This window comes from Strongylocentrotus purpuratus, unplaced genomic scaffold (assembly GCF_000002235.5).
Source record: "Strongylocentrotus purpuratus isolate Spur 01 unplaced genomic scaffold, Spur_5.0 spur5_scaffold_6, whole genome shotgun sequence".
Taxonomy (NCBI): Eukaryota; Metazoa; Echinodermata; class Echinoidea; order Camarodonta; family Strongylocentrotidae; genus Strongylocentrotus; species Strongylocentrotus purpuratus.
Window position 1 is genome coordinate 36572037 of NW_022145612.1, and position 27993 is coordinate 36600029.

General features: G+C 36.0%; 1 protein-coding gene across 2 annotated transcripts in view; it reads right to left on the minus strand.

Moving 5' to 3' along the window:
• Nucleotides 1-27993, minus strand: part of LOC100888148 (major facilitator superfamily domain-containing protein 4A) — a 92826-nt gene that overhangs the window by 38238 nt on the left and 26595 nt on the right. For both annotated transcript variants that reach the window (XM_030972813.1, XM_030972814.1), the window contains exons 3-6: nucleotides 23940-24161; nucleotides 17521-17638; nucleotides 6204-6331; nucleotides 3922-4098 (exon numbers count right to left, since the gene is read on the minus strand). In XM_030972813.1, coding sequence (XP_030828673.1) covers nucleotides 3922-4098; nucleotides 6204-6331; nucleotides 17521-17638; nucleotides 23940-24161 — 645 coding nt within the window. The remainder of the gene's footprint in view (nucleotides 1-3921; nucleotides 4099-6203; nucleotides 6332-17520; nucleotides 17639-23939; nucleotides 24162-27993) is intronic.

Consider the following 27993-nt stretch of genomic DNA (forward strand, 5'->3'; position numbering starts at 1 on the left):
CTTACAATTTTATTTCCGGCCCCCAAGTCATTTGTATTGATTAACTTTTAATAGTTCTCGATATTTGTAGACATGTTTCCATTTTGTGTGTGTTCTCTGTTTTCTATATATATTGTATATAATCTGTATTGTATACTTTCTTAAACTGTGTTTTTATGGATTTGATATATACAGCACTGGACCTTGCATAATATAGGCATGATCAGTTAACAAGCCAAACTTTAGCATTATGACATTTTCAAAAAACTGGTATTACTACCATAATTCACATTTTTTATTCACTGGAATGAAATATAAAAACAGAATATTAAAATGTGTCGAAGAATGACTTAAAAAAACATACTATGCAAATATGAATGAATTCTGTTCTGATGTTCAGCAAGTTTGCATGTTTCTATGTAGTTTTGTATTTTATGTAAGGAGAGAGAAAAAAAGTTTTGTCTTGAATCTCTTAAGAGCCAGAAGGTTCAACCTCTTGTGTCATAAGAGATACATACACACATGTAGATACAAAGATGCTTTAATTGATTGGACCTCAGTACAAAGTCTGTGTGCTTGTGTTAACACCTACAGGAATTTTGGCCATGAATTAGCTCGAGCAATCACAATTATTTTTTAAACAGCTGCAAGAGAAACCTTGCAAATTTAATAACACCATGAAAGAATATTCAATAATATAGATTTTTTGTGTGTGTTTAGTCTGCATTCGTGATATGACATATCCTAATCACATTGCTTTCAAATATGGTAGTATATGTTGTGTTACCTGTCATCAGTGTGGAACTGTGTGCAACCAGTACAGTATCCCTGTCAAAGAGTTTTATATTCACTCTGTACACTGTGAGAAATAAGTGTTAACGATTTAACCACAGACAACACCTTAAATGTGTTCAAATTTTTCTGTTGCCAGCTAAATAATTTTCTCTATGAGCAACGCATATAACCATGAAAGAAAATAGTTAAAGCAGATTGTTCTTTTAAATTCTAGGTGGCCACATCGTTGGTCAGTACACTGGGATGATGTGATCCTATCTACACACATTGAAAATTAGACACAATATGTGTGATTAGTTTTACCACAGTTAATAACTATGAAAGTGTTTCCATATTCTCTGTGGTCACACTATTGTGACTACACTCTGTGGTATTCTTTGCACAGTGAGGCAGACTTTAGTCTCACTGTGATAAAGAAGTGTGAACATTTTAACCACAGGCGATATTATGAAATGGTTTGAATAATCCGATGTAGTTACACTGCGGTCAAGATACTGTGTCTTGCTATGCACTGTGACACACACTTTGTGTCACTGTGAGAAAGAGGTGTGGTTAGCTTTGACACAGCTAATGACTATGAAACTATCTGTGATATTCTTTATGCACAGTGAGGCACACTTTAGTCTCACTGTGATAAAGTATTGTGAACATTTTTACCACACTTAATACAATGAAAGTGTTTCCAATTCTTAATAGTCATACTGAAAGCATACAGAATGATCAGTGCTGATCAATGTAGGACACTTTAATTTGCATTCCAAGTCTTCTGCGTGGTCGCATATTGCGTGTGACAATATCTTTCTGCAGGTTCAAATTATCAGTTGCCAAGCAAGAAGATTTCAGAGAATACACTCTCATTAAAATGTAACAGCAAGACAAGTGTCATTATTATTACCTGGTATTAATTTTGATTGCACAATCATCAGCCAGTACTCAACAGATTCCCACTCAAGCAGGGCTCAAAATACACGGGGGCGGTGGGCGATTCGCCCCCGTGAGCTACATAATCGCCCCCGTCAGGTTGCTCACGGGGGCGATTGCAAAATTAAAAATCGCCCCCCGTGGAATTATAAAATAAAGATTATCTTTTCTGTTATAACTTTAACACAATATTGAGTTTCAATTTTCAAACCTTAAACCAATGAAATAGAACTTAGATTAGCGTGCAAGATTTCCCGTTCTATGAGTAGGCCTATTATTACCGATTCAGCTCGCAGTGCAGTGCCGCCGTCAGCAGTGGTTATAGGCCTACTGCACCATTAGTAACGGTACGTGTGCACGCTGCCGCGCCATGTCTGCTGGAGCTGGAGGCGATCGAGCAAGGGCAGAAACCCCGGCCCCCCACTCAGTGTTATTTAGGGTACGCATTATGCTTGTTCCCTCTTTTTGAAAGCACCCCCTATCTGAGGACTGCCAACATTTCCGAACCCCCCTTTCGCGGGCTTTTCGCGGGCTTTTCGAGGGGTTTTCGAGGGGTTTTCCTGCCTTGGAGACCCCCTTATTCATGAAAAATGCTCAATGTACCCACCTAAATTCGGAATAATTTCTCAGGAGACCAAAGAGATGAGAGAAAAAAAGAAAAAACACCCCTTTTTAAAGAAATCTCCGGGTGAAAAGTTAAAACACCCCTTTTTTTACAATTCTCGGGCCGGACTTTGTCGCACGAAAAGTACCCCTTTACCGGACATTTTGGTAACACGCATAACCCCCTCCCCTAAAAACGACTTTTACAAATCCCAGCCATGCAAATCTGCCACTGTGTTGTAAGATCACTTTCAGATTAGGAGAAGTGTATTCTTTAATGAGTATTTTACATTGAATGGAACGTCTCAACTCAGTAAGCATGGCTGAGATTTGTAAAAGTTGTTTTTACAAAGAAGATTCGGGTGAATAGCAGTGCTTATTCAAACAAATATTCGCATCAATTTGAATCACAATCATTATTTGTCGCTTAATCCCTTTTAATGACCTTGTTTTCTTTCTCGTTTGCAAGGGGAGAAGAAGATATGTCACGTTAAAGACATCATAAAGATCAGTGTTGTATGCGTTTATATTATATACACAGGCCAGTAACAGCTATGTAGCTAGTAAATTTGTAAGAGGGAAAATGCTGATTGAAATGATAATGATGAAATAGCAAATAATTGAAGAGTATCAAAGGTACCAATTCAATGGATATTTGTATTAAAAAGAGCCCCCGTCAGTACTAAAAGAGCCCCCGTGAGAAGGCTCGCGGGGGCTCTTTTTGGGGGGGAAGAGCCCCCGTGGACAAAAAATTAATTTGAGCCCTGCACTCAAGACAAGGTGAATTGTAATTAAGCATAATGTGCAAAAACTGTTAAAAGTCCAAGACTCCAAGTTGACTACTTCAAAGAATACTTATTTGATAGATACAATTCCTCTAATCTATACAGGTGTGATTCTTTTTTATCCAGCACAAAAAATAAGACACGCACAAAAGTCACAAGGTGCAAACAGGAAAGATCTATAAGCCTACCATCATCTAAATTGCCTTCTATTTTCTGCTACTTTTTAGAATTCATGTCAGAATCTGAAGATTCAAAGTAAATAGCTTTTCTGATGATATATTCCCAAGAGAATTACGCTGTCATTTTCCCATTTCTTTCACATTAGCAAATATACATGACATTCAAACAGCACCGTACATTGGAGCTATGCCCTACTCAAAAAGGTTGTGGTAAGAACTAATGTTTCACAATCTTCAATTCACAGAAGATGCCTTTCACAAATGTCACATAATTTCAGAGGAGTTCTTTCACATCATTTGGAATCATAATTACATAAGGGCTCTCTGAGTGAGAATTTCTGGCCTAATGGGCACCACAACCAATAGCAGTGTAAAGTCTCCTTATATGCAGGTTTAGATCTCTTCACTTAATCATATTTTTAAGGCCATATATAGGGTTATAGAAATACTCATATTTAGTTTGCATACTTTTAATGGTACCATATACAGGTTTAGATCTACTCCTCCTTAGGTTGAAAACTCTGCTGCAGATCACTCAATGAAAGAAAGATGATAACTTGCTTTTCTGGAATTCATTGAAAGGTTAAATAGGATTTAAAATTAATTCATTTTTTTAAATTGCATCTAAATGTTTTAAAAATGTGGAAATGACTACTCACCAGATTAACCATTAACATGACAGACAGTGAGCAGAAAGTGGATATTGGGATGGATATTAATCTTCCGAGTGCAAAGCTCCCCCAGTAGACAGATGTTAGATAGGCTCCATCTGTCGCCGAGAGATTAATAGCGATGTTCTTGACAGCATATTCAAAGATGTATCCTCCGTACGCAGCCTGCAGGAGAACAAGAAAATGTTTAATTTGTTAACTACTTTATGATACCATCATCTATACTGTCCTAAAAAATAATTTTGTTAACTCAAAAAAATTCTACCGGCCTTTTCATGCAATTAATGGTAGATTTATATGTGACATTTATTATTTTTATTCATTAAGCATGGATTGATACAAAGAGGAAGGTGTATCTGCACTCGAGTTGAGACTGTATGCAATCCCCTTACCTTAAAGGGAGATGGGTGTAAGTTTCCATGTGCAGAAGGCTATAATTTGCTGACACCAGACTTGATAATAATAAATACCAGTAATGGGTGTACAACTCTCGCACACAGTAAACCTGTGATCCCATCAAGAATTACCCCTAGTCTCTCAGACAGTATTTGGGTGAGGGAAATTTAAGATACTAGCTGGCAATGACTTTACCACATATGTGGGGATGTGTGAAAAATGCAGAGCATAACATTAGGCCTGATGGTCAAAAAACTGAATGCTAATCCTGGTGATTTAACACCTGTTATTAGGTATTAAAACACTTGAATGGTGTCAAATTCGCCAAACTATGGTCTCAAACCAACCTTTGAAATATAGAATTTTTTGTCAAAGTGTTATGCTTGTCATTTTGGGGGTAGACACAATGAATAAAGTACATTGAACTTGACCATATGACGGTGTATGCACATTGGTAGAAAATCAAACCTCAACAAAACTACCTGTATAATTATCCGGGCTGGTCTGTTTTGGTTTGAAAATATGTAGTACACATTATATGCTCCACTTCCTTACCACAAATATAATTGTTTCTATTTTGATGACTGTAACAAGCACAAGCATTAATCAAATTTTCTCTATTTTTTCTAAAACAATAGGATTAAGTAATGTGGCTTGTTGAAATTACATTACATTACCAGTTTGCATACTTGGATTGGTAGTTAATATAAATTCCTCCCTCACAAAATATGTTAAAACTGACATTTTGGAGGAGCTAATTTTATAACGTGTCTATTTTGGTTGGCTTTACTGCTGCATATGAGCTGTCGTTGAACTCACAATATGCATTTATGTTTGTTCTCTAAATATACCTGATGTAAAAGGTAATTCATTTCTCCCGTTAAACCCAAATCAGCTTCATCATGTTTAACCCCTGCATTAGTTCGCCCTTCAGCAACTCTTTCGCATCGGGCAACACATCATCTAGTGAGAGCAAGAAGGGCATTCAACCTGTGTTTATGATAGGAGTCAACGCTCGTCTAGCTCTGAGCCGATGACATCTCTCTCCCTCTCTCCCTCCCTCCCTCCCTCCCAGGGTAGAACATACTTACAAAGAATGCATGATCATGGCTGTTGATTAGTATGTCCCATTCTTCCAATCTAGAGTAAAGTACCATGACCCTAAAGCTTCGTTCAGATATGACATGGTCAACCATGGCAAGCAAAATGTTTAGATTACATGTAAATCAATGGCAACTGCGCTTTCAAACAAAGGTCCAACGCGTACTTACTTGGCTTTGTGTTATAAGATACAGGGATGTGAAGCATACCACAATTTATATTGTCATTAAAAAAAGAACCACGGCATTTGCTGCATCGTATGTGAACGGGGCTTTTAGCACTGAGATGCATATATGAGATTGGATGTATTGAAGTGTTACCAGCAGCACTATGGACATGATAGAAACATTGGAGTCGAGTGGTTTAAGCACTTGAACGGGGATGCGACATACATAAATTCAATCCCCTGCATGACACATCATCAGGCAAGGCTTTCTATATCTACATAAATTATTTCCATCCAGGTGTTAAATGGGTACCCAGTAGGATGCGAAAGTTATTGTAGATTACTTGGTAAAATGGCATCTGGCTTAATGTTTCCAATGATCCCCCGGGAGTGGAGAATGTGCATACATTGCATCTGCGCACAGTAAATGCAAAGTTTCTACACATATCATTCAATATATGTGTTGAAATCTAGACTTTTTTTGGCAAACAATATGCTAATTTTCATATTTTTACAACAGAAATATTTTGTAGACAGGTAACACATGTTAGTCTATCACATCTGAGTGAAGCATAACGCTTGAAACATTATTGATCTGAACTCTTACCTGCAATCCATCATATATGATGAGAAGGAAGGATATAAGGACTGTAAAGACCACTATTTTTGATCTGTCAGTCTGTAAACATCGAGTATGGTTTTTCTTAGGGCTCTCTGGCTTGGCAATGTCTTGGTCTGGAAGATACAAAAAGAAATGATAAACAGTATTAGAATAAAGCAAATAAAGATAAACAAACACAAAAACCTATTGAACATTGATGACAACACATATTTGTAATGGCTTTTAATAACACATGCACTGTCGATTTCCAAGATTACCTGTATTTCTAAGGTTGACCCCGGACAAACATTTAACGTAACTTTCACCCTAGACCTACACAAAACCCAACAGCAACCATAACCCTATATCTTTGATGAAACAAAGCAAGGAGCAAATGTTGCCAAAAAAATCTATAAAACACAACACAAAAACTGTGAAACATAATCATACCCTTTCTCTCTCTCAGCACATGAATTATATAGGTGACTATAAAGGTTTGAATCATTTAAAAAAGGGGCGTATAGAGTGGTGAAGTGTGACGTCATCAAAAATCTATTTTTAGAATTTCTTCATTTTTTCTTCATTTTCCGAAAGAGCATCAAAAATAATGTCCAAATGTCGAAAACCAAATGAATATATTAAGTATTGGCTGAGATATGACCAACTGAATGAATATATTTCCTATAGGAGCTCAGTGTTATATGCTCTGGCTCCTAACCATTAGGAGCCAGAGCACATAACACTGAGTTCCCATAGGACATATACGGTATTCATTCAGTTGGTCATATCTCAGCCAATACTTAATATATTCATTTGGTTTTCGACATTTGGACATTATTTTTGATGCTCTTTCGGAAAATGAAGAAAAAATTGAGAAATTCTAAAAATAGATTTGTTTGACGTCACAGCTTCGGTACTCTATTACATGCGCGTAAGATAAATACAATTTGGCACTGGGGATATTATTTGTGTGGCATATCAAGATTTAATGCCTTTCTGGCTCTCAATAAATTGAATTATTATTTCATCTTACATAATGATAATGTAATTATATAATACATTTTCATATACATGTTCAAATGCGCTTTACAATTATGTAATTACGTAAGAGGTAAGTTTTGTGATATTTTGTTATGGTATTGAGAGATCGCTGGTTGCGAAGAAATCTGGGTAGGTTATTCCACATTTTGGGAGCAGCAGTTGTGAAAGCTGTGTCACCAAGTGTGGGTAGCATCTTGGGTGACGAATAGTCCAGTGTGATGCCTAAAAGGGACTTGGTAACATTGTTCAGGTGAGAGAAAATGGTGTTAAGGTAGTGACTTCAATGCTAGATGTACAATTAAAGATAATCTGAAAGTTTTGAGTGAAAACAAACCATTATTAATGACAAAAATTGGGAAAAACTGATTTGATCTGTTTCTTTATTCTCCTAACTATATCATTACAATTTAATTATATTTTAGGTGAATGTAAATCGCCACAAAGTAATGAATAGGCTCTATATACCATGCCAGACAATCAAGTGTTGAAAGATTTTTTAAAGCCTTTCTTATGTCTTATTTTTACGGAAAAACGGTTGGGAAAAGTCAAAAATAGTTGGGAGAATTTACTGTTAAAAGGCGAGTGTGACGCCTTTAAAGAAAACCAAAAATATCTTTGTGATTTGAGAATTTTTTCAGGATTGTCTGCATGTTAGAGGGTAAGTACAGTAGAAGGAATATGACAAGTAACATTGAATACAAAAATTACGCAGTTTTTTTATCAACCTTCAACAATGATTGTGAAAGGAGTACCTGGATGGATGCCTGATAGTTTTGAGGTCAGATAGGAAGGGACGAGCAAGACCATGGATGCATTTGAAGGTGAGAGGAACTATTAGGGCAAGGTTACTTTGTATTGCGCCTTCCATAAACAATAAAAGTAAATCATATGATATTGGTCAAAATAATACTGGTGGGTAGTTATTTTTTATGGATGATTCAGTTTTGTGATCTCATGCCCTTGTCTTCAACACGATCCTGCTACAAAACTTTATCTCTGGCAATAAAGTCTGATAATATAAATGATGAAATACATCATCTGTTGAGAGAGAGAGGGTATTTATGTTTTTGAGCTTGCCCTCCTCTGGCTCGACACAGCAGACAAAACAATATTATCTTTCTGATACAGTTTTCGGCTGCCTGGAAGGTCACAATTGAGTGCTGTGTAATTTCAGTGATATCACGTACAGCTAAATGACTATCAATATAAGTCAATCATTCAAGTCATCAATCACATTAACCTTGAACATGAAGAGCACCTGAAACATTCTTCTCCCCATCCCCCCCCCCCCAAAAAAAAAAATAATAAATAAAAAATGACACAATGTCTCTTTGAAGCCAGGAGGGCGTTAACAAATTACAATCATATATTATAATACAGAGTTAACATCCTTCTCTGGCTCTAAACAGACTACATTCTCAACATTTCAGATAAAGTAAATCACATACCATCATTTCTGGGGCATGTAAATATCATTTTCTAAAGTTTTAAGGGAAATAATAAAAGATGTTGTTTATTTGCAGGAATCACATAATTCAAAGAGCAACAAGTAAGCCAACTGAAACTTGGCATGGGCATAGTGATTCCATGATGTGAGAATTAATTTAATTTAACACTTGACTAGCCTCCTGAAGAAGAGAGGCAACCATGTGGAATCAACTGTCTGTTGATAGCAAGAAGGGTGTTTATAATTAGTGTTAAAGTGTAATACTTGACATCCTTCTTTCACTCAACAGAGATAATTAATCTGCTGAAAGCTAGCAGGATGTTCACTCTATGTTAAATAGTATTTGTTTATATATTTTCTGGCTCTCGGCAGACAAAATATTCTTCATATAATTAATTAATAAAAAAAATCTATTGGGTGTCAGAAGTAAAGTGCTATGAGTTAAAGGTAAAGACCAGTTATGGTCATGCGATTGCATTGTGAAAGAAACGTTGTGGAATTGATCAGAAAAGGTTGATCATCTAGCATCTAGCATCTGCAAGGTTCTGGAATCATCATAATGATAAGAAATTTGGCCCATTCTTCGTAAAGTTACAAGCACTATACACAGAAAGATGTATATGGGACTACCCTATATCTCTCACAGACCATGAGAGAAACAAATTTACCAAATATATGAATTAGTAGGCAGTTTCCCGGCAAATTTTGTATCATCATGTATTAGTCAAAACATATTCTTTCACATGGTTGGTAATGAGAGCTTCCATTTCATTTTTTGAAATTGGGGCGTTTCCAATACTGGTCTTTACCTTTAATGCCCTTCTAGCTCTTGGCAAATGGAAAGTTCTCCATACAATTCATACAATTCATACTTTGAAAGCCAGAGTGATGTTAATTCTATGTACAGTGCTCTTATTCGATGCCATCCTGGTTCTCTGCAGATGATATCTTTCACTCTCTTGCACTTTGACAGGATGGAGTAGCAGAAACAGCAGAAACATGTGTAGCCGCAGTAAGCTCCCCCCCCCCCCACACACACACACACACAAACCTTGACATGTTTCGACATTTATTCTCCTAAACTGTGATTTGTGACAGCTAGGAAAACAAATACTCTTCAAAAGTCTCACAGAAGGTACTCAAGAAGAAGAAACCACAAGAAACCTGAACAAGTAATCCAAGAATACTGTTAGTTCAGCCAAACCTTTATTTCAATCAATCGTGGGTGTATTTTTAAGGGGTGTATTTTTAAGGTGTGTCCCTTTGAGGGATGTTATTCATGCTTGGATGTTCTTGCTTAAAACACCACATGAGCACTTTTTACAAGTACAATAAATGTTTACTCTATGACAGCAAACCACCCCAGTAAAAGAGGCTGTTCTTTCTATCCTATTGACACAGGAAACTTGATCTTCCATCTTTCCTAATAAGGCATGTTCAACCATATTTTTCTCTCAAGCATTTATCTTTGCATATGTGAGAACTATCTGGGCTCTATACTCAAACCTCAAGCAAATCTTGAATTTCTGAATTGTTGACTGTCACACTTTTTGGCTGAATATCAGCATATCTTTCTTAGATGCACATACAAATTATAATTTTAAACCTACATACCGGTACTATCTTTCCAGGGCTCATCATCTGCAAAGCTACTGCATATACAAAGTTGTCCGTAACGTTTGAATAATGTATTTTCTCATCTATGTTAAACAAAACCATTATGGAATTGAACTGAATCAAAGCACTGAAAACCTATGAAAAAAATATCTGAATATGCTCATAACAAGACACTTTTATCCTCTTTTTACATCACCAAAACGGGAATTTACAAACCCTAACTACAGACACGTACGTAGGCCTGAACATTAGAGGCTTCATTAATCAATTGTTCTAGGAAATTTATGGAAGAGGTGAGACCTGAACACTACATGTCCCTGCCCCGGGCCATTTTGCTACCCTTCAAAATAATGGGTAAAATATTCTCCAATATGAGAGCAATCAATTTAGGTTACATTTTTCCTACCGGTAATCACAATCATATTTCGCTTTACAAATCAAGCAAAGATTGATGTGTATGATCCACACAATTATTCTTATGTTAGGCAAATTTTTTTTACTAAACATTTTTTAAATGTGTATTGTAGCACATGGAATATCTCTAAAAACGGTTCAAGATACTCATTCTTTGAAGAGCTAGCCGGAACTATCCACCCATCCACCCTCGGATCTGTCTTGGCTTACTCATTCCTGTTGCATGCTATCAATTAGTCACGACCTCAATACTAAACCTCTCAATAATTTGATTTAGATGACTGCCACTGCTCACGGACTGACCACCGCAGTCCGTCAAAGACGATTTATGCTCGCATTGGGTTATGATTCATGCTGCATTATCCCTAGGGGATTCTTCGAAATTATATGAGATTTTCAAGGCAGTGGGATGACTCCATTTTATGTACATAATGAGCTTTCAATCAAAAGCCACAAATGCTGATTATGAAAGGTAGAATAGTTTAAAGATAAAGTTGAGTACTGGGCAGTCACATGGTTACATCATGAAATCAAATTCTTCATCAAAAATCAACATCATCTTTAAAAGCCAGAAGAAATGTTTTTGGTGTTTAATGAATGAAGTAGCATTATGATTATCTTCTAATGAGTCTAATGGATTTTTCAGTCATATTACATCAACCAGTTTATTGGAATAAATTACAGCAAATTATGTTTAAAAAATTGCAGTTAAGGTTAATCAATAGTTGATTTCAATGAACAGGAACTCATCTTTTTTAATAATGTGTTAAATACTATTCCCCTCTTAATTAGAGCCAAAGTGATAGGCTTTCGCTCAATCCCAATTTATTACCAAAAGCAAACAGCTCCAGGCTCTGTAATACCAGTATTATATCACTCTGACATGCCTAAGAGGCTTGTAATTACTGTCATGAAGGATGAAATAGGGATATTCATTCAGGTTAATTAATATGAGATATGATGTCATCCTCATGAGTGGACTTAATGGGCATGGCTTAATTTTAGCCGACTCAAATTATTGGCTTTCATGATCAGTGCACTTGCACGCATTGTGCTTCTCTAATATAGTCTCTACAACTCTTATTATCCTTCGGGTTGAGCACTGGTTCGGGGTTAGTTTGCCTTTTTGCCTGGCATCTTCCTCCTTGACATCACAAACTAATGACCAGATTGGCAAGCGAATATTCCCCGCTGTGAATTCAATAGTGATTTTTCACTTTCACAAATCAATATTCTATTTTCCCCTTTTCTCACAAACTCTCATTGGTCTGTTTGTAAGATTAGTTTTCCATTTCAAATCTAGCCGCCAACCTTCCATAAGGGCTTTCTTTCCCTCTCAAATATGAAGTAAACAATTGTATCCTGAGAGCCAGATGCAGGGATGACACTAATCTGGGCACTGTGTCATAAAACTTGTCATCACTAACAGATGTTACATTTCTATGACACATTTGCTCTAAGCCAATCAAATGCCACGATTTCAGTAGCTTATAATAGTTATCTTAACTTGTCATTGATAACACTTTTTTTTTATGAAACAGGGCCCTGAGTCCGGTGCACAAGGGCCTTCAGTTTAAAATGTTCAACAGGTAGCCTGATAATACAGATCATACAAAAACAGTCCCTTGAGCGAAAAGGTGAGTGAGGTGTCCTGCAAAAATGCATTAATCTGTATCTAAAGCACAAGAGTTGTATGCCCTTTTGACTCTCAACACATTGATCTAAGTTCATCTCTACTCTGTATCTAAAGCACAAGAGTTGTATGCCCTTTTGACTCTCAACACATTGATCTAAGTTCATCATTACTCTGTATCTAAAGCACAAGAGTTGTATGCCCTTTTGACTCTCAACACATTGATCTAAGTTCATCATTACTCTGTATCTGCAGCACAAGAGTTGTACGCCCTTTTGACTCTCAACACACTGATCTAAGTTCATCATTACTCTGTATCTGCAGCACAAGAGTTGTATGCCCTTTTGACTCTCAACACACTGATCTAAGTTCATCATTACTCTGTATCTGCAGCACAAGAGTTGTATGCCCTTTTGACTCTCAACACACTGATCTAAGTTCATCATTACTCTGTATCTGCAGCACAAGAGTTGTATGCCCTTTTGACTCTCAACACACTGATCTAAGTTCATCATTACTCTGTATCTAAAGCACAAGAGTTGTACGCCCTTTAGACTCTCAACACATTGATCTAAGTTCATCATTAATCTGTATCTTAAGCACAAGAGTTGTATGCCCTTTTGACTCTCAACACATTGATCTAAGTTCATCATTACTCTGTATCTGCAGCACAAGAGTTGTATGCCCTTTTGACTCTCAACACACTGATCTAAGTTCATCATTACTCTGTATCTGCAGCACAAGAGTTGTATGCCCTTTTGACTCTCAACACACTGATCTAAGTTCATCATTACTCTGTATCTGCAGCACAAGAGTTGTATGCCCTTTTGACTCTCAACACACTGATCTAAGTTCATCATTACTCTGTATCTAAAGCACAAGAGTTGTATGCCCTTTTGACTCTCAACACACTGATCTAAGTTCATCATTACTCTGTATCTGCAGCACAAGAGTTGTATGCCCTTTTGACTCTCAACACACTGATCTAAGTTCATCATTACTCTGTATCTGCAGCACAAGAGTTGTATGCCCTTTTGACTCTAAACACATTGATTTAATTCAGATTCAGATTCAGATTCAGATTAATTTAATTGGTCCATTTGGAAATTCAGTTTGTCGGCATTACGTAGAGCACATGAACAAAATACAATATAAAATATAATACACAAATAGATGATACACAGTAGTAAATTTCCAATGGCGTAGTCAGATGAAAACATGGATATATATATCGTTTTTACATCGTGGAATAATATAAGAAAGTAAATGGATTTACAACAATTGAAAATGTACGATTGCGTAGAATTCGGAAATATATTATTATTATTTCATATTATCATTGTTATTAACTTCATCATCATTATTATTATCATTATTATCATATTTATTATTGTCACTGTTATTATTATTATTGAATAAAACTTGGAATAACATATGATATCAAAGGGTATTATTTATTTAAGTTCATCTAAAGCACAAGATGTTGTATGCCAAGTTATATATGAGTTCATATCTACTGCTGATAACTAGCAAGGGCCATTGCAAAGGTGCATTTCAGGGATTGTTCCCCCCCCCCCCCACAGCTTCCAGACTTTTGTCCTTTTAATGTATATATAACAAACTATTAATCTAGAAGAGTTTCCTACAACTCGGTGATCTTTTTTATTATTTTATATTATATTTTTAATTAATGAAATCCTGTTCAGTGATTGTTCAACATATAGCATCATGTGACCAGACATAAACATTGCTTTGATATTACTGATAAGAAAAATATGCTATACCATCACGTCATGAATGACATATGTGATCGATCAAGAACAACGTGCTATTAGTATCGGCCCGGCCGCAGTCACGGTACAGTCGTCTGCGCTGCTCTCACTGAACTTTAATGAAGGTTGGTTTGATTCCTCTGCGACAGAAAGAGTGCTATTCCTGCCACCTTAATCCATAATTTCAACTAGAGCCACTCAGTGCATGGGTTATTTGCTTACTTTCTTCGTAGAGCAGTACTACTGGTCATATTTTTTATAAATGAAATCCTGTTCAGTGATTGGTCAATGTAGCATCATGTGACCAAGCATAACATTGCTATGTTACCGATAAGAAAAATATGCTATACCATGACGTCATCCATGGTACAGTGCACTATACCGTGGATGATGTCATAGATGTGTGATCGATCAAGATCAATGTGCTATCGGTATCGGCCCGGTCGCGGTACAGTCGTCTGCGCTGCTCTCACTGAACTTTAATGAAGGTTGGTTTGATTCCTCGGTGACAGAAATAGTGCTACTCCTGCCACCTCGACCAATAATTTCAACTAGAGCCTCTCAGTGCATGGGTTATTTGTTTACTATCTTCTAAGAGCAGGACTACTGGTGGGAGTGGTGTTAAATATAAAAACGTGTCAAAATTAGATGGTAGAACTCACTAATATTGACCTGCCCAAACAACATCAGGCATCAGAGTAGTATCCCCATAATGCTGACTGTCACTAAAAGGCTTGATAGATGGTGAGGATTCTCATTTGACCCTCTCGGATGAATTAAAATTCTCAATAATCCGATAAAGTTGATGGACTTTGTTCATTAGGCAATACTTGTTCAAACAAAACATCAAGCTAATGGGCAATATTTAAATACTTAATCGACACAAAATTTTAGGAAAGTAATTGATATTGTATTTTTGAAATGCCCCTTGTCATGGTTCTAGTCAGCACATACAACTCTCTGTGCTAATAAATAATGAGGATTTCAGGGGGAAAATACCACGGGAAAATCTCTCTAATAACGGTACTGATTATTAACTATGAGGGTAATAAATATGCCAATGTATACTGTGTAGACAAATTGTTTTGATGATCCTCTAAAAAAAATATTTTGGAATGCCACAAGACTCAATTTCACTAAATTTAGACAAAGGGTAACAAACATGTAAGTGATTGTCTAAAATCCTTTTCTCAAATTTACCTAGAAAGATTTTACTCAATTTCAGTACAAAATGCAAAAACAAAAATTTCCTATATCTTGAGCAAAAGTATGATGGGTTATGTTTCGTTCAAGATTGTATTTTGTGATATTTTACAAGTAAAAATGGAGTAACATCATTGATTTGCCAATTTGGGATTCCCATTTGTCATGATCTCATGTTTCAAATATTCATAACATTCTCATAACTCATCCAAATTTATTTGACTTAACTGGCTTTTCTGATCAATTTTCTTTTCCTGATTTAATTTGCTATTTCCAATTTTGTCATTCATTTATTCATTCATTTATTTATTTATGTAATTTATTTGAAGTAGAGACTAACAAAATTTGGGATGGGAATAAGTACCGGTAACTCAAAATGTAAAACTTTGACATACATGTGTAAAGTAACTCAAAGGGAAAAGGGAAAAACCAACAAACTATAGCTGATAATCTTATTCAAAGTTGTCAGCCGGTTGATAACATCTTGACATTAATCCTATTTTATTACTGAGAAAGGAAACCTATCTTTTCAAATTTTGCATTTAAAATTTGTTTCATTTCTCCCCATTCTGCTACATGTATAGGAGTTGCCACCACGATTGAAGTGGTGGTGTCAGAGTAGTGCACATCCACTGACCTGCATAGAATGGATATGGTGTTTTGCATAATGACTGGTTATTGAGCAACCAAAGCCAGTGATGCAAACAGCCATCTTGTTACTCCGGCATCTCAAACAGGTGATTTCTGTGAGCAGTTCTATCATGTATGTCTGTGTCACTCTTTTGAATAATACATAGTTATGTCTGACCAGGAAGCTGTAATGAATGGAGATCCCGTCCAAGAGGCCCCTTTGAAGTCATCCGTGGCACCGCGCGTCTTTTGTTTCCCCAACCGTAATCCCCTTAATCCCCCTCCAAAACCTTACAGCTCCCGAGTAGCACTAAGTCCTCCCTTTCCACACACAGCCCAGCCCAGCGAGCACGGCGGCTTTTGCTTTGCCGGCCCGTACTTTGGGTGAATTGTGGTGCTAACTTGACAACTTCTAGCCCTAAATCAATAAATGCGCAAACATATAACACAATTTCATTTAGTTCTTTAGGAAGATAAACCTTTGGACTACCTTCCTAGCTATGTACAAATTTCGGAAATTTTCGGAAAATGTCAATAATTAGATGAGAAAATCATGATTATGAAAATCTTTCATTCGCTCTAACTCATGATTTCCTTGGTCGATTTCGCTGGTTAAAATGGCCATGTCTTCAGTAGAGCTATCCGAGAACGGAAAACGCATTTGATGACTAATAGAAAGTTGCATTGGTCATAATGTTGTGAATTCTGCATTTTATATGTTATAGCTAAATACATCTTTCATGAACATGACTTAATTTGTCGGTGCCACGCATGGCTTCAAAGCCCAATGCTTGCATATTTTTGCAAACGAGTGAATAGAGAACTTAGGGAAGCAGATGGCGTTACGTAACATTTCGTACTATTTGGAATGCCAGAGAGGGACTGTGCATTGATATGAACAGCTGTTGATGGAAATGATGGCTGGAGAGGGTTACATTTCTTTTTGTTAAGCCAGGTTAATCTTGAATAATTTTCCCTCGGAAAATTCTTTCGAGACGGTATCTCCATTCATTACAGCTTCCTGGTCTGACCAAGCAACAACCCATGCATGCATGCCAAATATTTCTAAACAAAATAAGCTGCTTAACTGTTCCAAACAGCTCAACCAACACATCCTGTCACAGTGATGAATTTGATGAAAGAATATCCATTCATCTAAATTGCATTACAAAAATGGTTTGTTATTAGGAAGCTGAAGTAAGTGATGTACATTGTAGCTAAAATACAGGTCAGGGGGTAAACCTCACAAGTTGTACTACTTTTACATCACAATTTTGATAAAAATGGCAACTCCAGTGGGACAACGGCGAGCAAGAGAGCAAGAAAACTGCTGACTTTTGAGATGTTGTTTTTCTTACTAAATAATAAAAACAACTAATTTCAGAATCTTTTTTTTTAACTGGACGACAATTTTAAACAAGATTACCAGCTATTGTTTTGGGGGTTTCATTCTCCTTAAAAGTTGATTAGATATCTTTAAAAAATGAGGTAGGAATAACTAGGTCATGAAGTAAAGTAAAACAATATTCCAAAACTATGGGATGGGCATACAAGTAAGTAACTCACCTGCATCGAGGTCAACATAGTTTGAACGATTCAAGACCGTGATAAAACTCTTGTCTGAGGGCGGGCTACAGCAGTATCGACGGATGTTCAGGGCAAGAACAAGACTTACAATAGGAATCTGTAAATAATGACAAGAGGTATGAAGAAGAACATTAATAAGTAAATAAACAAATAAATAAATTGATGAATAAATAAATACATAAATACATTTTTTTTAAATAGTAATAACAATATATCATTATATAATTGTGAACAGGCTCACAATAAAGAGATAAGACATACTAGTAAAAGAAATAAGAAAATATAAAAACAAGTCAGAAAAAGCAGGACATGTCTGATATCAACTCATTACAAGAATGTGCCAAGACAAAATATTGATTTTCTTTTTGTGTGTAAATACCACAAATGAATTGTTTTTGAACAATGAATTGGAGAAATACCACAAGATTATATCGTAAAAATACAATCATTTGATGGAGGTTATGTCCTGATGCCTGTCATACTTTTACATAAGACTTAATGCCCTTCTAGCTCTGAGTAAACGATGTATTCCTCATGATTGTCTTAATGTTATACTCTGAATTAAGCAGAGGAAAGCATACTACGAGGCATGCTCAATTTCTCTTTTAGATGGGCAATGTAATTAAAAGTGGGTAGAATATTTGATATAATATATTTATCTTTTACGGAAGCACATGACAAGAAGGAAGAAAAAAAATCCTGCGGCTCTATCAATTATCCCATGCATGAGTACAAACAGATGATTAATGGATCTTGAAGTTAAAAGAAAAGATTATTATTCGTCAGCTATGAAATTATCTTAATTCGCGCTGGAAAACTGCTATCATTCCAAAATATGATCTTTAAGCTGGCAGTAGATTTATCATAGGAGCTGCAAGCCTGCAACTTAATTATACTTCCCACGCCACCTACGCTATCTGGTGAAGACAAATTTATGATATTCCCAATAATCTAAAAAAAGTGCTTTGACTGTCTTCATTTAATAGTAATCAAGTAAAACTTTAAAAAGAAAAATGAAGAGTTGGAAATATAGTCATGGGAACATGGGCAATCTGATCTATTCTATGTTGTGAATAAAATCTATAAATGTTTTGATGTCTTCAAAGAATTTTTTTTCTTTTTTTATCATTTTATATCATATACATGTTCCTTATAAAGGGTCTTTGCGCAAATGTACTTTGGATACTAGCTGTGAGTCCAAATTCTCTTTAGGCCTCAGGCGATCAGATATTAGCATCTCATGAGAAGTTGTAATTAAGAATCTGCCATTTACCTTATTATTTATGATTACTTTTTCATTGCTAATATTTACTATTTGAGCGTTTCCCCTGTAATTCCTTTTCAGCACCTGCAAACAGTAGCCACCTTTCATCTTCGTAATGGCCACCTTGCTAAAGCCAGGGTAATAATCAGGGCAGTGCCAGGAGCATCACAACGTGACGGACATGTGTGCTATATAAGAAGCCAACATTATTATTATTATTATCTCTTCAGCCTTAAAGCTAGACTTTCTAGCTGATGCTGTTTCCAAGAGATGCCCATTGGTAAGACTTAAGGGTAAGACTTTAATGGTTGTCACTTTAATACAGCCTAATCTACATGTATATCACGGCTTGGAGAGGCGCCACATCCCAAGCCCTCTCAAGCCCATGCTTCCTGAACGACCCAAGTCACCGGCAAGCGGGTACCAAGGGACATCCCTCAGATGATCCAACGGTGAAATGCATTGTATACTACTGCAGAATGCAACACTGAAAGCCTGTTCATGAGAATCATCCATCCCCCACAGCCCCCTCATGGGAGCAGCCAACCCCCTACTCCTAGAGACGTGCATGAGAAAGTCCACTATGAGAAGTGAACTTCCCACAGACGATGGATCATTGAAACGCATGGTAAACTCTTAAGTAGAATGCACAACTTGCCATAGAAGCACTGTCCATGAGAATCATCCCCAGGCAGCCCCCACTCGGGAATATCAACCCCCTTTCCTCCTTGATCAAGAAGTCCTAGAGACATGCACCAGAAGTCGGGTATAACAAGTGAACTTTTATCCATTATTCAGAAGCACACAACACCAAGGGATAAGGCGTATCATGGAGATGGAAGCTCGTTGGATAAAGATAGCTCCCTATTCATGAAATCTACCATGGGGGATTATCCGTTAATGGGTTAAATATTACTAAAAAAGAATGAATAACCGCTACCAGACAATTCAACATGTGTGATGATGCTGTTTCGACTCAAAAGTACTTAAAAACTCTTTACAGCCTTAAAAGTTAAAAAATATATTTTCTGGAAAATATATACCATTATCGCCATTTTAATTCTGGTTTCTAATCTGATTAACTGATTTGTTTACAAACCTGGGTTCTTAACAGTCAATATCATCTTTATTGACCAGGCTTGATATTTTGATATACATGTGGAGAACTATAGAATATTTTAGTTTAAAAAATACAACATATGTGACCATTATAAATGGGTCAAGCAGCATACAGTGTGTACGCTGCTTACACTTCTTCTTTCCACTAAACAAAATGATTCTCCTCAGTAATGGAAAATCCAATATGCAAATATTTCTGCTTTCCCTTTAATACTTATTTTTTTATTATAGGAGTGCATATAATTTTGTTGCGATATATCCCTTTACACAATTCATATTATCCATTTACAAGACAGTCGGTTTCCTTTCAAAACTACAATACATGTTCATATGTCTCTTTGAACAATTGTAAGCTTAATAAACAAAGCTCGAATACAGAAGATGACCTATCACTTTAATCTCATGCACAATCCACATCTTATCCAGATACATGGACAAATATCAAAGTGACATCTGAAACAACCGAGACTTTCAGCCTGTCGCCATTGGTAACCGAATCTGTGAACAAACACAAGTTGGATTTGAAATTGAATGAAGGGGAATGAGAAGGGAAGACGTGGGCCGCTACAACTCGATAACATTGAAGTCTGAATAGTCAATAGCGCCGGATTTAATCCTTCTAATGGAGTATAGTCAAAAGCCTCTTAAAGAGAATAGATGTGTGTACTTGGGAGGAAGGGCTTATTGCAATGATTCAATCACTGATTTGAAAATAAAATGGATATTGACTAGATGATATTAAAAAAAACTACTCCAATAATGTTAAAAGGTTAGTTTTCTCAAAGGGTTTCTGAATCCCTTTCACTTTCCAGTCTTCTTCAACATTTGAGTCACTTCAAAACATAAAAACAATAGTATGTCATGTAATCATTAAAAATGTCAAAATAAAATCACCACTAAGACAATTTTTTTCTCAACTAGGCCTACATTGTTTAATCAAAGACTGCTTTGATAAAGGTCAATGTCATAAGTGCAAGTGAAAACAAAATTTTGCATGACTTATACTCTAATCATAAACTGGTTCAAAACTCTATTTGACTGTTTTATAGTTCAACAGTGACAGCTACAGGTAAATGTGAAATCCATCATATTAATACATATATATCTGATGCTGTTTGATATTCATAGGAAAGGATATTTTCATTCTCTTTCTATCCCTATATGAACCAGAGACAGATATGTATCATTGGGAGGCTGTCAGTAATACCTACAGATAATTATAAGTAGAAGTATAGATTTCATCTCATTTTATTGGATTTGTTGCGAATGGAAAATTTATAGCACAGTGTGTCTGCAATCTACCTTGGTTCTGAGTGTCGACTGCAATTCACTTGGTTCTGTAGTGATTTAAAGGGATCCGGTAACTTTGTCTCAGATTTTGAAACAAAATCCTGGATTTAGCTCATGCTGTAATGATAATTATAAACCTTTAGGTCAGTCAGGAACCCCATGACTTTTATAAGCCGATCGCCTGTCAGATTATGAAGATATTTATGATTGGAAATCGAATCCAAATTTTGCGTTTGCCAAATTGTCTATTGGGGAAAACAAGTATGGTAAAACCGGTCACTCAAAGATTTTTACTTTTTGAGGCACTTCTTGTTCATTTTGAAGTGTGATTTTATTAGGGCTTCAATAGCACACCATATTACAGACACTGATAATACGTAGGGCCATGCATCTCAGGTTTAACATTGTTAAACGATGCCTTTAAAAGACATTATACAGACTCTGTTACAGATTTAAATATATATATCGATTGTGAGGAAATCTGTTTTCAAAATATCCATCCTGTTGCTTGTTAATCAGTGTTATATAGAATAATTATAGACCACCTGCCCATACAATTATATGTTCATAATATTTCAGATTCGATTCGATTCAATATAATAATCAAAGAAATTTTTATGCAGATGGATTATTCTACCATTCTTGACCAGAGGTGCATTTCAAACTCAAAGATGTTGGCATCATCCCACTGAATGTTGTGTCCTGTAATAAGGGTTTGTTCTGCTACTTGCTGCCTAATCTGAGGGCTTTTTTAGGGACATTGCAATATATTTAAATTATCAAGGGATGTATTAGAGTTTATTTCTAAAAAGAAATGAAAGGCTATTTGACTTTCAAGAGCAATAAAAAATCCATCCCTTGAGATTTAAATTTTGTTGGGGGATACTTTTAGTATAGGCGGCATCATATCACCTAAAAATAAGAATGGATTTAGCTTTGACATCAAACAACCTCTTCAAAATACACTTCAACATCAAACTCATACACATGTATTATGTGCACATGTGTTATAATTCTGTTTAGGATCACATTCACCAACTTTTTATGTTTTGTTTTTCCAATCCACCATTGTGTCAACTATCAAGTACGTCCTTTTAACACCTTATATCGCTCACTCGAAGCAAAAGATCGCAAGTTCTAATAATCTGGCTTAATCATCATTTGTAACATTATATTTTAACTACTACTACCCGTGCCCATCTCATCTCACATTTCATATCTGGTGTTTGACCGACTCACGTACGTCCCAAAGCGGGGAAAAAGATCAATTAATAAGCTAAGCATTATTGGATGGAGTTAATGGCTGGCGTTGATGGACATGTCATTAACAAGTGATTTTTTTTGTCTGGTGTAAACAAAATGTAGTCTGTAAGCGCAGACTCTGATCTGACACTTGAAAACAACTCCATCAAGCCTTGAGCCGAGCGTAGCCCTGTCAGTCTCTGGCTTTGTGAGGAGCAGCTAAAGTATGGAGTGCAGTAGAAAGTGCACTCATGCAGTCTGCATAGTCTTGCTGTTCAGACACACTGTTATGCACAACCAATGGCAAGGGTTTGCAACAGCAAACTAAATGAAATGGTCTCTTCTTTATCCACACTAATCCCACCATTATGTGTCATGTCTATTCAAATTAATCACCCCTAAAAGCTTTGCACTCTCTATTTTTGCGCCATAATGGTATCTCTTCCACTTCCTTTTATCTTTGTAATCGAAAAATTTTATTTGGGGAAATCTAAAGTGTCATTCCAATAAGTCTGTTCCATATTCCTTTCGTAAGATTAATGGCTTATGCACGTTGCAAAATGTGTTATGCTTCATTACTATGACTAATGTTACTTCAATGCTTCTGTCCTTTTAACTTTTAACCACAACTGACGTTACTTGCGGTCTTGTCATTACTTCATCATAGATGGGAAACAACTGTTCCGTAAGCCGCAAATTTCCATTTGGTATTAAACCTACATTCATTCGTATATATCATATGTTTGGAACCAGAAGGGCATTAACTCATATACTATAACACTAAGCTAACACTATTTTGGCTCTGAATAGACAAAATATTACCTCTTAACTCATTGACTACTGAATTATCTCATTCCCATTGACTTTTGAATAATAAGCACCCGATTCACGTAGGCAATGGGTTTAAAAATGAAACCACAAACACCACCACATTTGTTTGGGGTTTGTCCCATTTCAGTTGTTTTTCCATTTCAAATTGTGAAAAAGATTGCTTTTCTGCATAAGAAGGGCCTGTTATTTGTACTTCATTGCAGCTAGTCAGCAGTGTCAGTCCCCTACCTATCACCTTTCTCAAAAGTTTTTTAGGAACCATGTAAAGTTGTGGTTTTCAAAAATGACATTAAGATTTAAAACAGGTAGAATGATAACTAATGATGAGGCTACCCTATGCAAGAAGACAATCTTGATATTTTCATAATTATTATATACCTGAGATCCCAAACCAAAAAATCTAAGAACCAGGAGTGATAGTGACCACTAAAAAAAAGGTTTTGTTTTTGTTTTCCTCAACCACCCCCCCCCCCCCCTCCCCTTGAGCAAAAAAAAAAGGTTTCAGGGAAAAAATGGCATCTAACAACATTCACCCCCCCCCCCCTTTTGAGTAAGAAAATTTGGGAAAAATAGGGGGAAATAGGGAAAATCGGGGGGAAATCAAATAGGGAAACCGTTCAAATCAGGTAATCATCAGGCCTGAAGAACTTACCTGGAAAGCAGCCATGATCCAGAAGGCATACTTAACGTTGGTTTGGGACTGGGCATCCTCTAAAGAACTCAGTGTCACCGTCTCAGCGGTCACGCTGGCACCATCGTCACTGGAGCTGGCTGTCCCGTTGGTGACCAACAGAGTACAGTCTGTGTTCAGAAGGAAGGGTTCGGCCAAGAGGGGGCTGATGACCGCACCAAGGCCGTAACAGAAATGAAGAGCCTGGAAGAGAGATAAAACAACACAGTAACAATAACATAACAATAATAACAATAACAATAACAATAGCGATAACAATAATGATAACTTTAATAGTAATAAAAATAGTAATAATAAAATGATATCACTATTATTACTGCTACTGACCACTACCACTACCGGTAATAATAATAAAAATGATGATGATAATAATAATAATAATACATATGATTTATAAGGCACCAAATCCACTTGACAGTCAAATGCTCAAGGCGCAGGTCAAATGCTCAAGGCGCAGATGATGATGATGATATGAATCATGAAAATAAGAACGATGCTCTCATAAAAAAATTACAGAAAAAAAAAAAACATTTAAATGTCCGTTTAAACATAATAACCCTGGCTAGCCCCTGAAACCATTATTGGTACATAGTCCATTACAAGGTATCAAGTATCCGTTAGCGAGTATCCATGGTTTGAGACAGACAACAGGATCAAAATTCTTGTCTAGGGACATTAAAGATTTGATTCATATGAGATAGATACTCTACCAGCTCCTATTTGGTTACAATATTTTTAGCCATCCTTCCATTTTATTAAGGACAAGAGAGTAGACAGGGATGATAATAAAGTACCCTCTAAAATGTTATGACTTAAGAAATATCAAAGCATCAAAGCTATTAAACGGATACTACAAGGAGACTTTTAATTCTCAATGTTTAACCTTAAAAAAATTTGATTCATGTGAGATATACTCTACCAACTCCAATTTGGTTACAATATTTTTAGCCAGCCTTCCATTTTATTAAGTGCAATAGACAGGGAGGATAATTAAGTACCCTCTAAAATGTTATGACTTACCGGTAAAAAACATCAAAGCATCAAATATATTACGGTAAACAAATACTAAAGCAGACTTTTAAATTCTCAATGTTTAACCTTAAAAGATTTGATTCATGTGAGATATATTGCCTTTTCACACACAGCTAAAATTCATCGTATCTAGAGATGATTAGTATAAACGTGTTTAACTCAACAGTTTTAAACATGTTTATAGAAAAATTTTCCCTGTGTCAACATCGTTTATAAAATGTTGGGATAGATATGAAGTCGCGATTCATACGCCCCTAAAAACAGGCTGCAGATACGAAGTTCGTATCTAGAGAGCTTGACATTTTGTGTGTGAACGGTTACCGTATTTGCCGGCGTAAAAGCCGCAGTATTTTTGGAAGAGAAAATATAAAAAAGTTGGGGTGCGGCCTTTACGATGAAAGAGTAAAAAATAAAAAAAATAAAAAAAGTCAAAACCAGCACGAATTTGCACATATGGGACTGCAAACGGTAAAATAACTATACCACTATGGTACAGGACATTACTACACATCTTACCGACAATTTTACCTTGCATTGTTGACATGAAGACGAAAATAAACGTTCTAACACAACATTTGCCGGTAGATCTTGATCTACTTTCGTGCCAATGCATTGCAAAAGTAAAGGAAGGGACCCTTTTAACGGAGCTGCCGCGAACATCCATCCAAAGTCGCCATTTTGTTTTTCCATTTTATGCAGTTTCGCATTACACCGTACATTGTGCACGGTAGGGGTATATATCGGACACCAAATCTGCCTGTGATCACTTTTTTAGCTAAACTTCCAGTAAATTATAAGAATATTGATGAACTTGGTATCAGTTTGTAAAAAAAAATAGTGTTTTCGAGAAAATTATGATTATTTTGTTTTGTCTGAATGTTTTTTTTTCCTTTTTTTTTTTAAATGTCAAAATCGGGGGTGCGGCCTTTGCGGCGGTGCAGCATTATCGCCGGCAAATACAGTATTCGTGTTTAAACGTGTTTAAACTGGATGGAGAGTGCGCTTTGATTGATATGACATGACCTTCAATGCGCAATGGCACTACTGCGCATTTTACGAGCAGTAGTTAATCACGAAACGATTAACGATCGCACCGAAATTTCTGTGTGTGAATGATGTCGTATGTACAAGTGATTAGTTTAAAGCCCTTTAAACTAATCATGTTTATAGAATTTTAGCTGTGTGTGAAAAGGCTGATACTCTACCAGCTCCTATTTGGTTACAATATTTCAGCCAGCCTTCCATTTTATTAGGGTCAAGAGACAGGGACGATAGTAGGGATTCTGAAAATTAAAGTACCCTCTAAAATGTTATGACCTAAAAATATCAAAGCATCAAATCTATTAAACGGATACTACAAGCAGACTTTTAATTCTCAATGTTTAACCTTAAAAGATTTGATTCATGTAAGATGTACTCTATCAGCTCCTATTTGGTTACAATATTTTTAGCCAGCCTTCCATTTTATTAAGGGCATTAAGGATAATAATAGGGATTCTGAAAATAAAGTACCCTCGAATATTTTATGACCTAAAAGAACGGATACTTCTAAGCAGACTTTTAAATTCTCAATGTTTAATCAGAAACTCTCAAAAAACTTAAATATGAAAAAAATGCAGTACTAAGATGAATATTTTGAATCACCAGTAGACCTTTAAATTGTCACAATAAGATCTAAAGTTTATTTTAAAATTTTAAAAAATATCACAAGAACATGTCTCCCACAGTTAAAACAAAGCTACAGTAGACACATTTTCAACAGTTAACTGAACTCAGGTACAAAATACAAAATATTTGTATCACAATGAAGTTGATGATACAAGTAGACCAGGGAAAAAATTAATATTATTTTTCGGGGGCTACTTTTCAAGCTTGCCTGCATGAATGTAACATTCTAAGATTTGTTTTGCATTGAACTTTAAGCAAATTTATGGGGGCTCTTTTCTGATTTTCGGGGGCTCTTTTGGGCATTTTGGGGGCTATTTCGCCCCGAGCCCTAGTGTATTTTTTTCAATACCATTACAATGAAGTTGTAAATCACTGGTAGACCTTAAAATTGTCACGGATGAAATATTATCTTTATGTAGACCTATATGCTATCGCTAAATAGCAGACCTTAAAATTGTCACAATAAAATTTCATAAAAGCCGGTAACATCAGCGATATTTAACTGTTTTTCGCTTCTCTCTCTCTCGAACCGTCTCTCATATTTTCTCAACCGCCTGTGATATCAGCATTAATTTTCTTCATTGATTTCTTTTTTTCCATCGGCTTCCTTTTTTTCATAGAAGCCGGTAACATCAGCGACATCTAATTGTTTTTGCTTTCTCTCTCTCTCTCTCTCTCTCTCTCTCTTTTTTCTTTCTTAAACGCCAGTGATATTGGCATTATTTTCTTCATCCATTTCTTTCTTTTTGGTGACTTACTTTTTGTCATAAATGCCACTTACATCAGCGATTTTAACACAGTTCTGTTTTTTATTCTTCCCACAGGCTAAAAAGTATGGTGTGGCTTATAAAACGTTAAATACGGTATGTGTCTCCAACAGATGAAACAAATCTATTTGTATATGAATACAAATTTTAAAAATCTACCATAACCTAAGAAAACAAATACAAAATATCCAATATCACAATGAAGTTGTTGATCGCTAGTAGACCTAAAAATTGTCACAATAAAATCTAAAGTTTCTCCAATATTCAAGCTCGTAATATCCAATAATCACAAGTACGTGCTTGCCCACATTGGAAACAAAATCTTTACAAAATTTTCAAAACCTAATCTTTAAGTCCAGCATGAACATTTTCAATTCGATACCCTATCCCATTGTTGCTGCAAAATTTATTTTCTCGTTTGCAGAAAGATGAGATGGTCCGAGATGAGGGCATTACAAAAACAACACATGGGCACGTATGGCTTTATAATCTCACTCAAAATCTTTGGAACATATGAATAGATGGGACATGAGCCAGTATTTATGTTA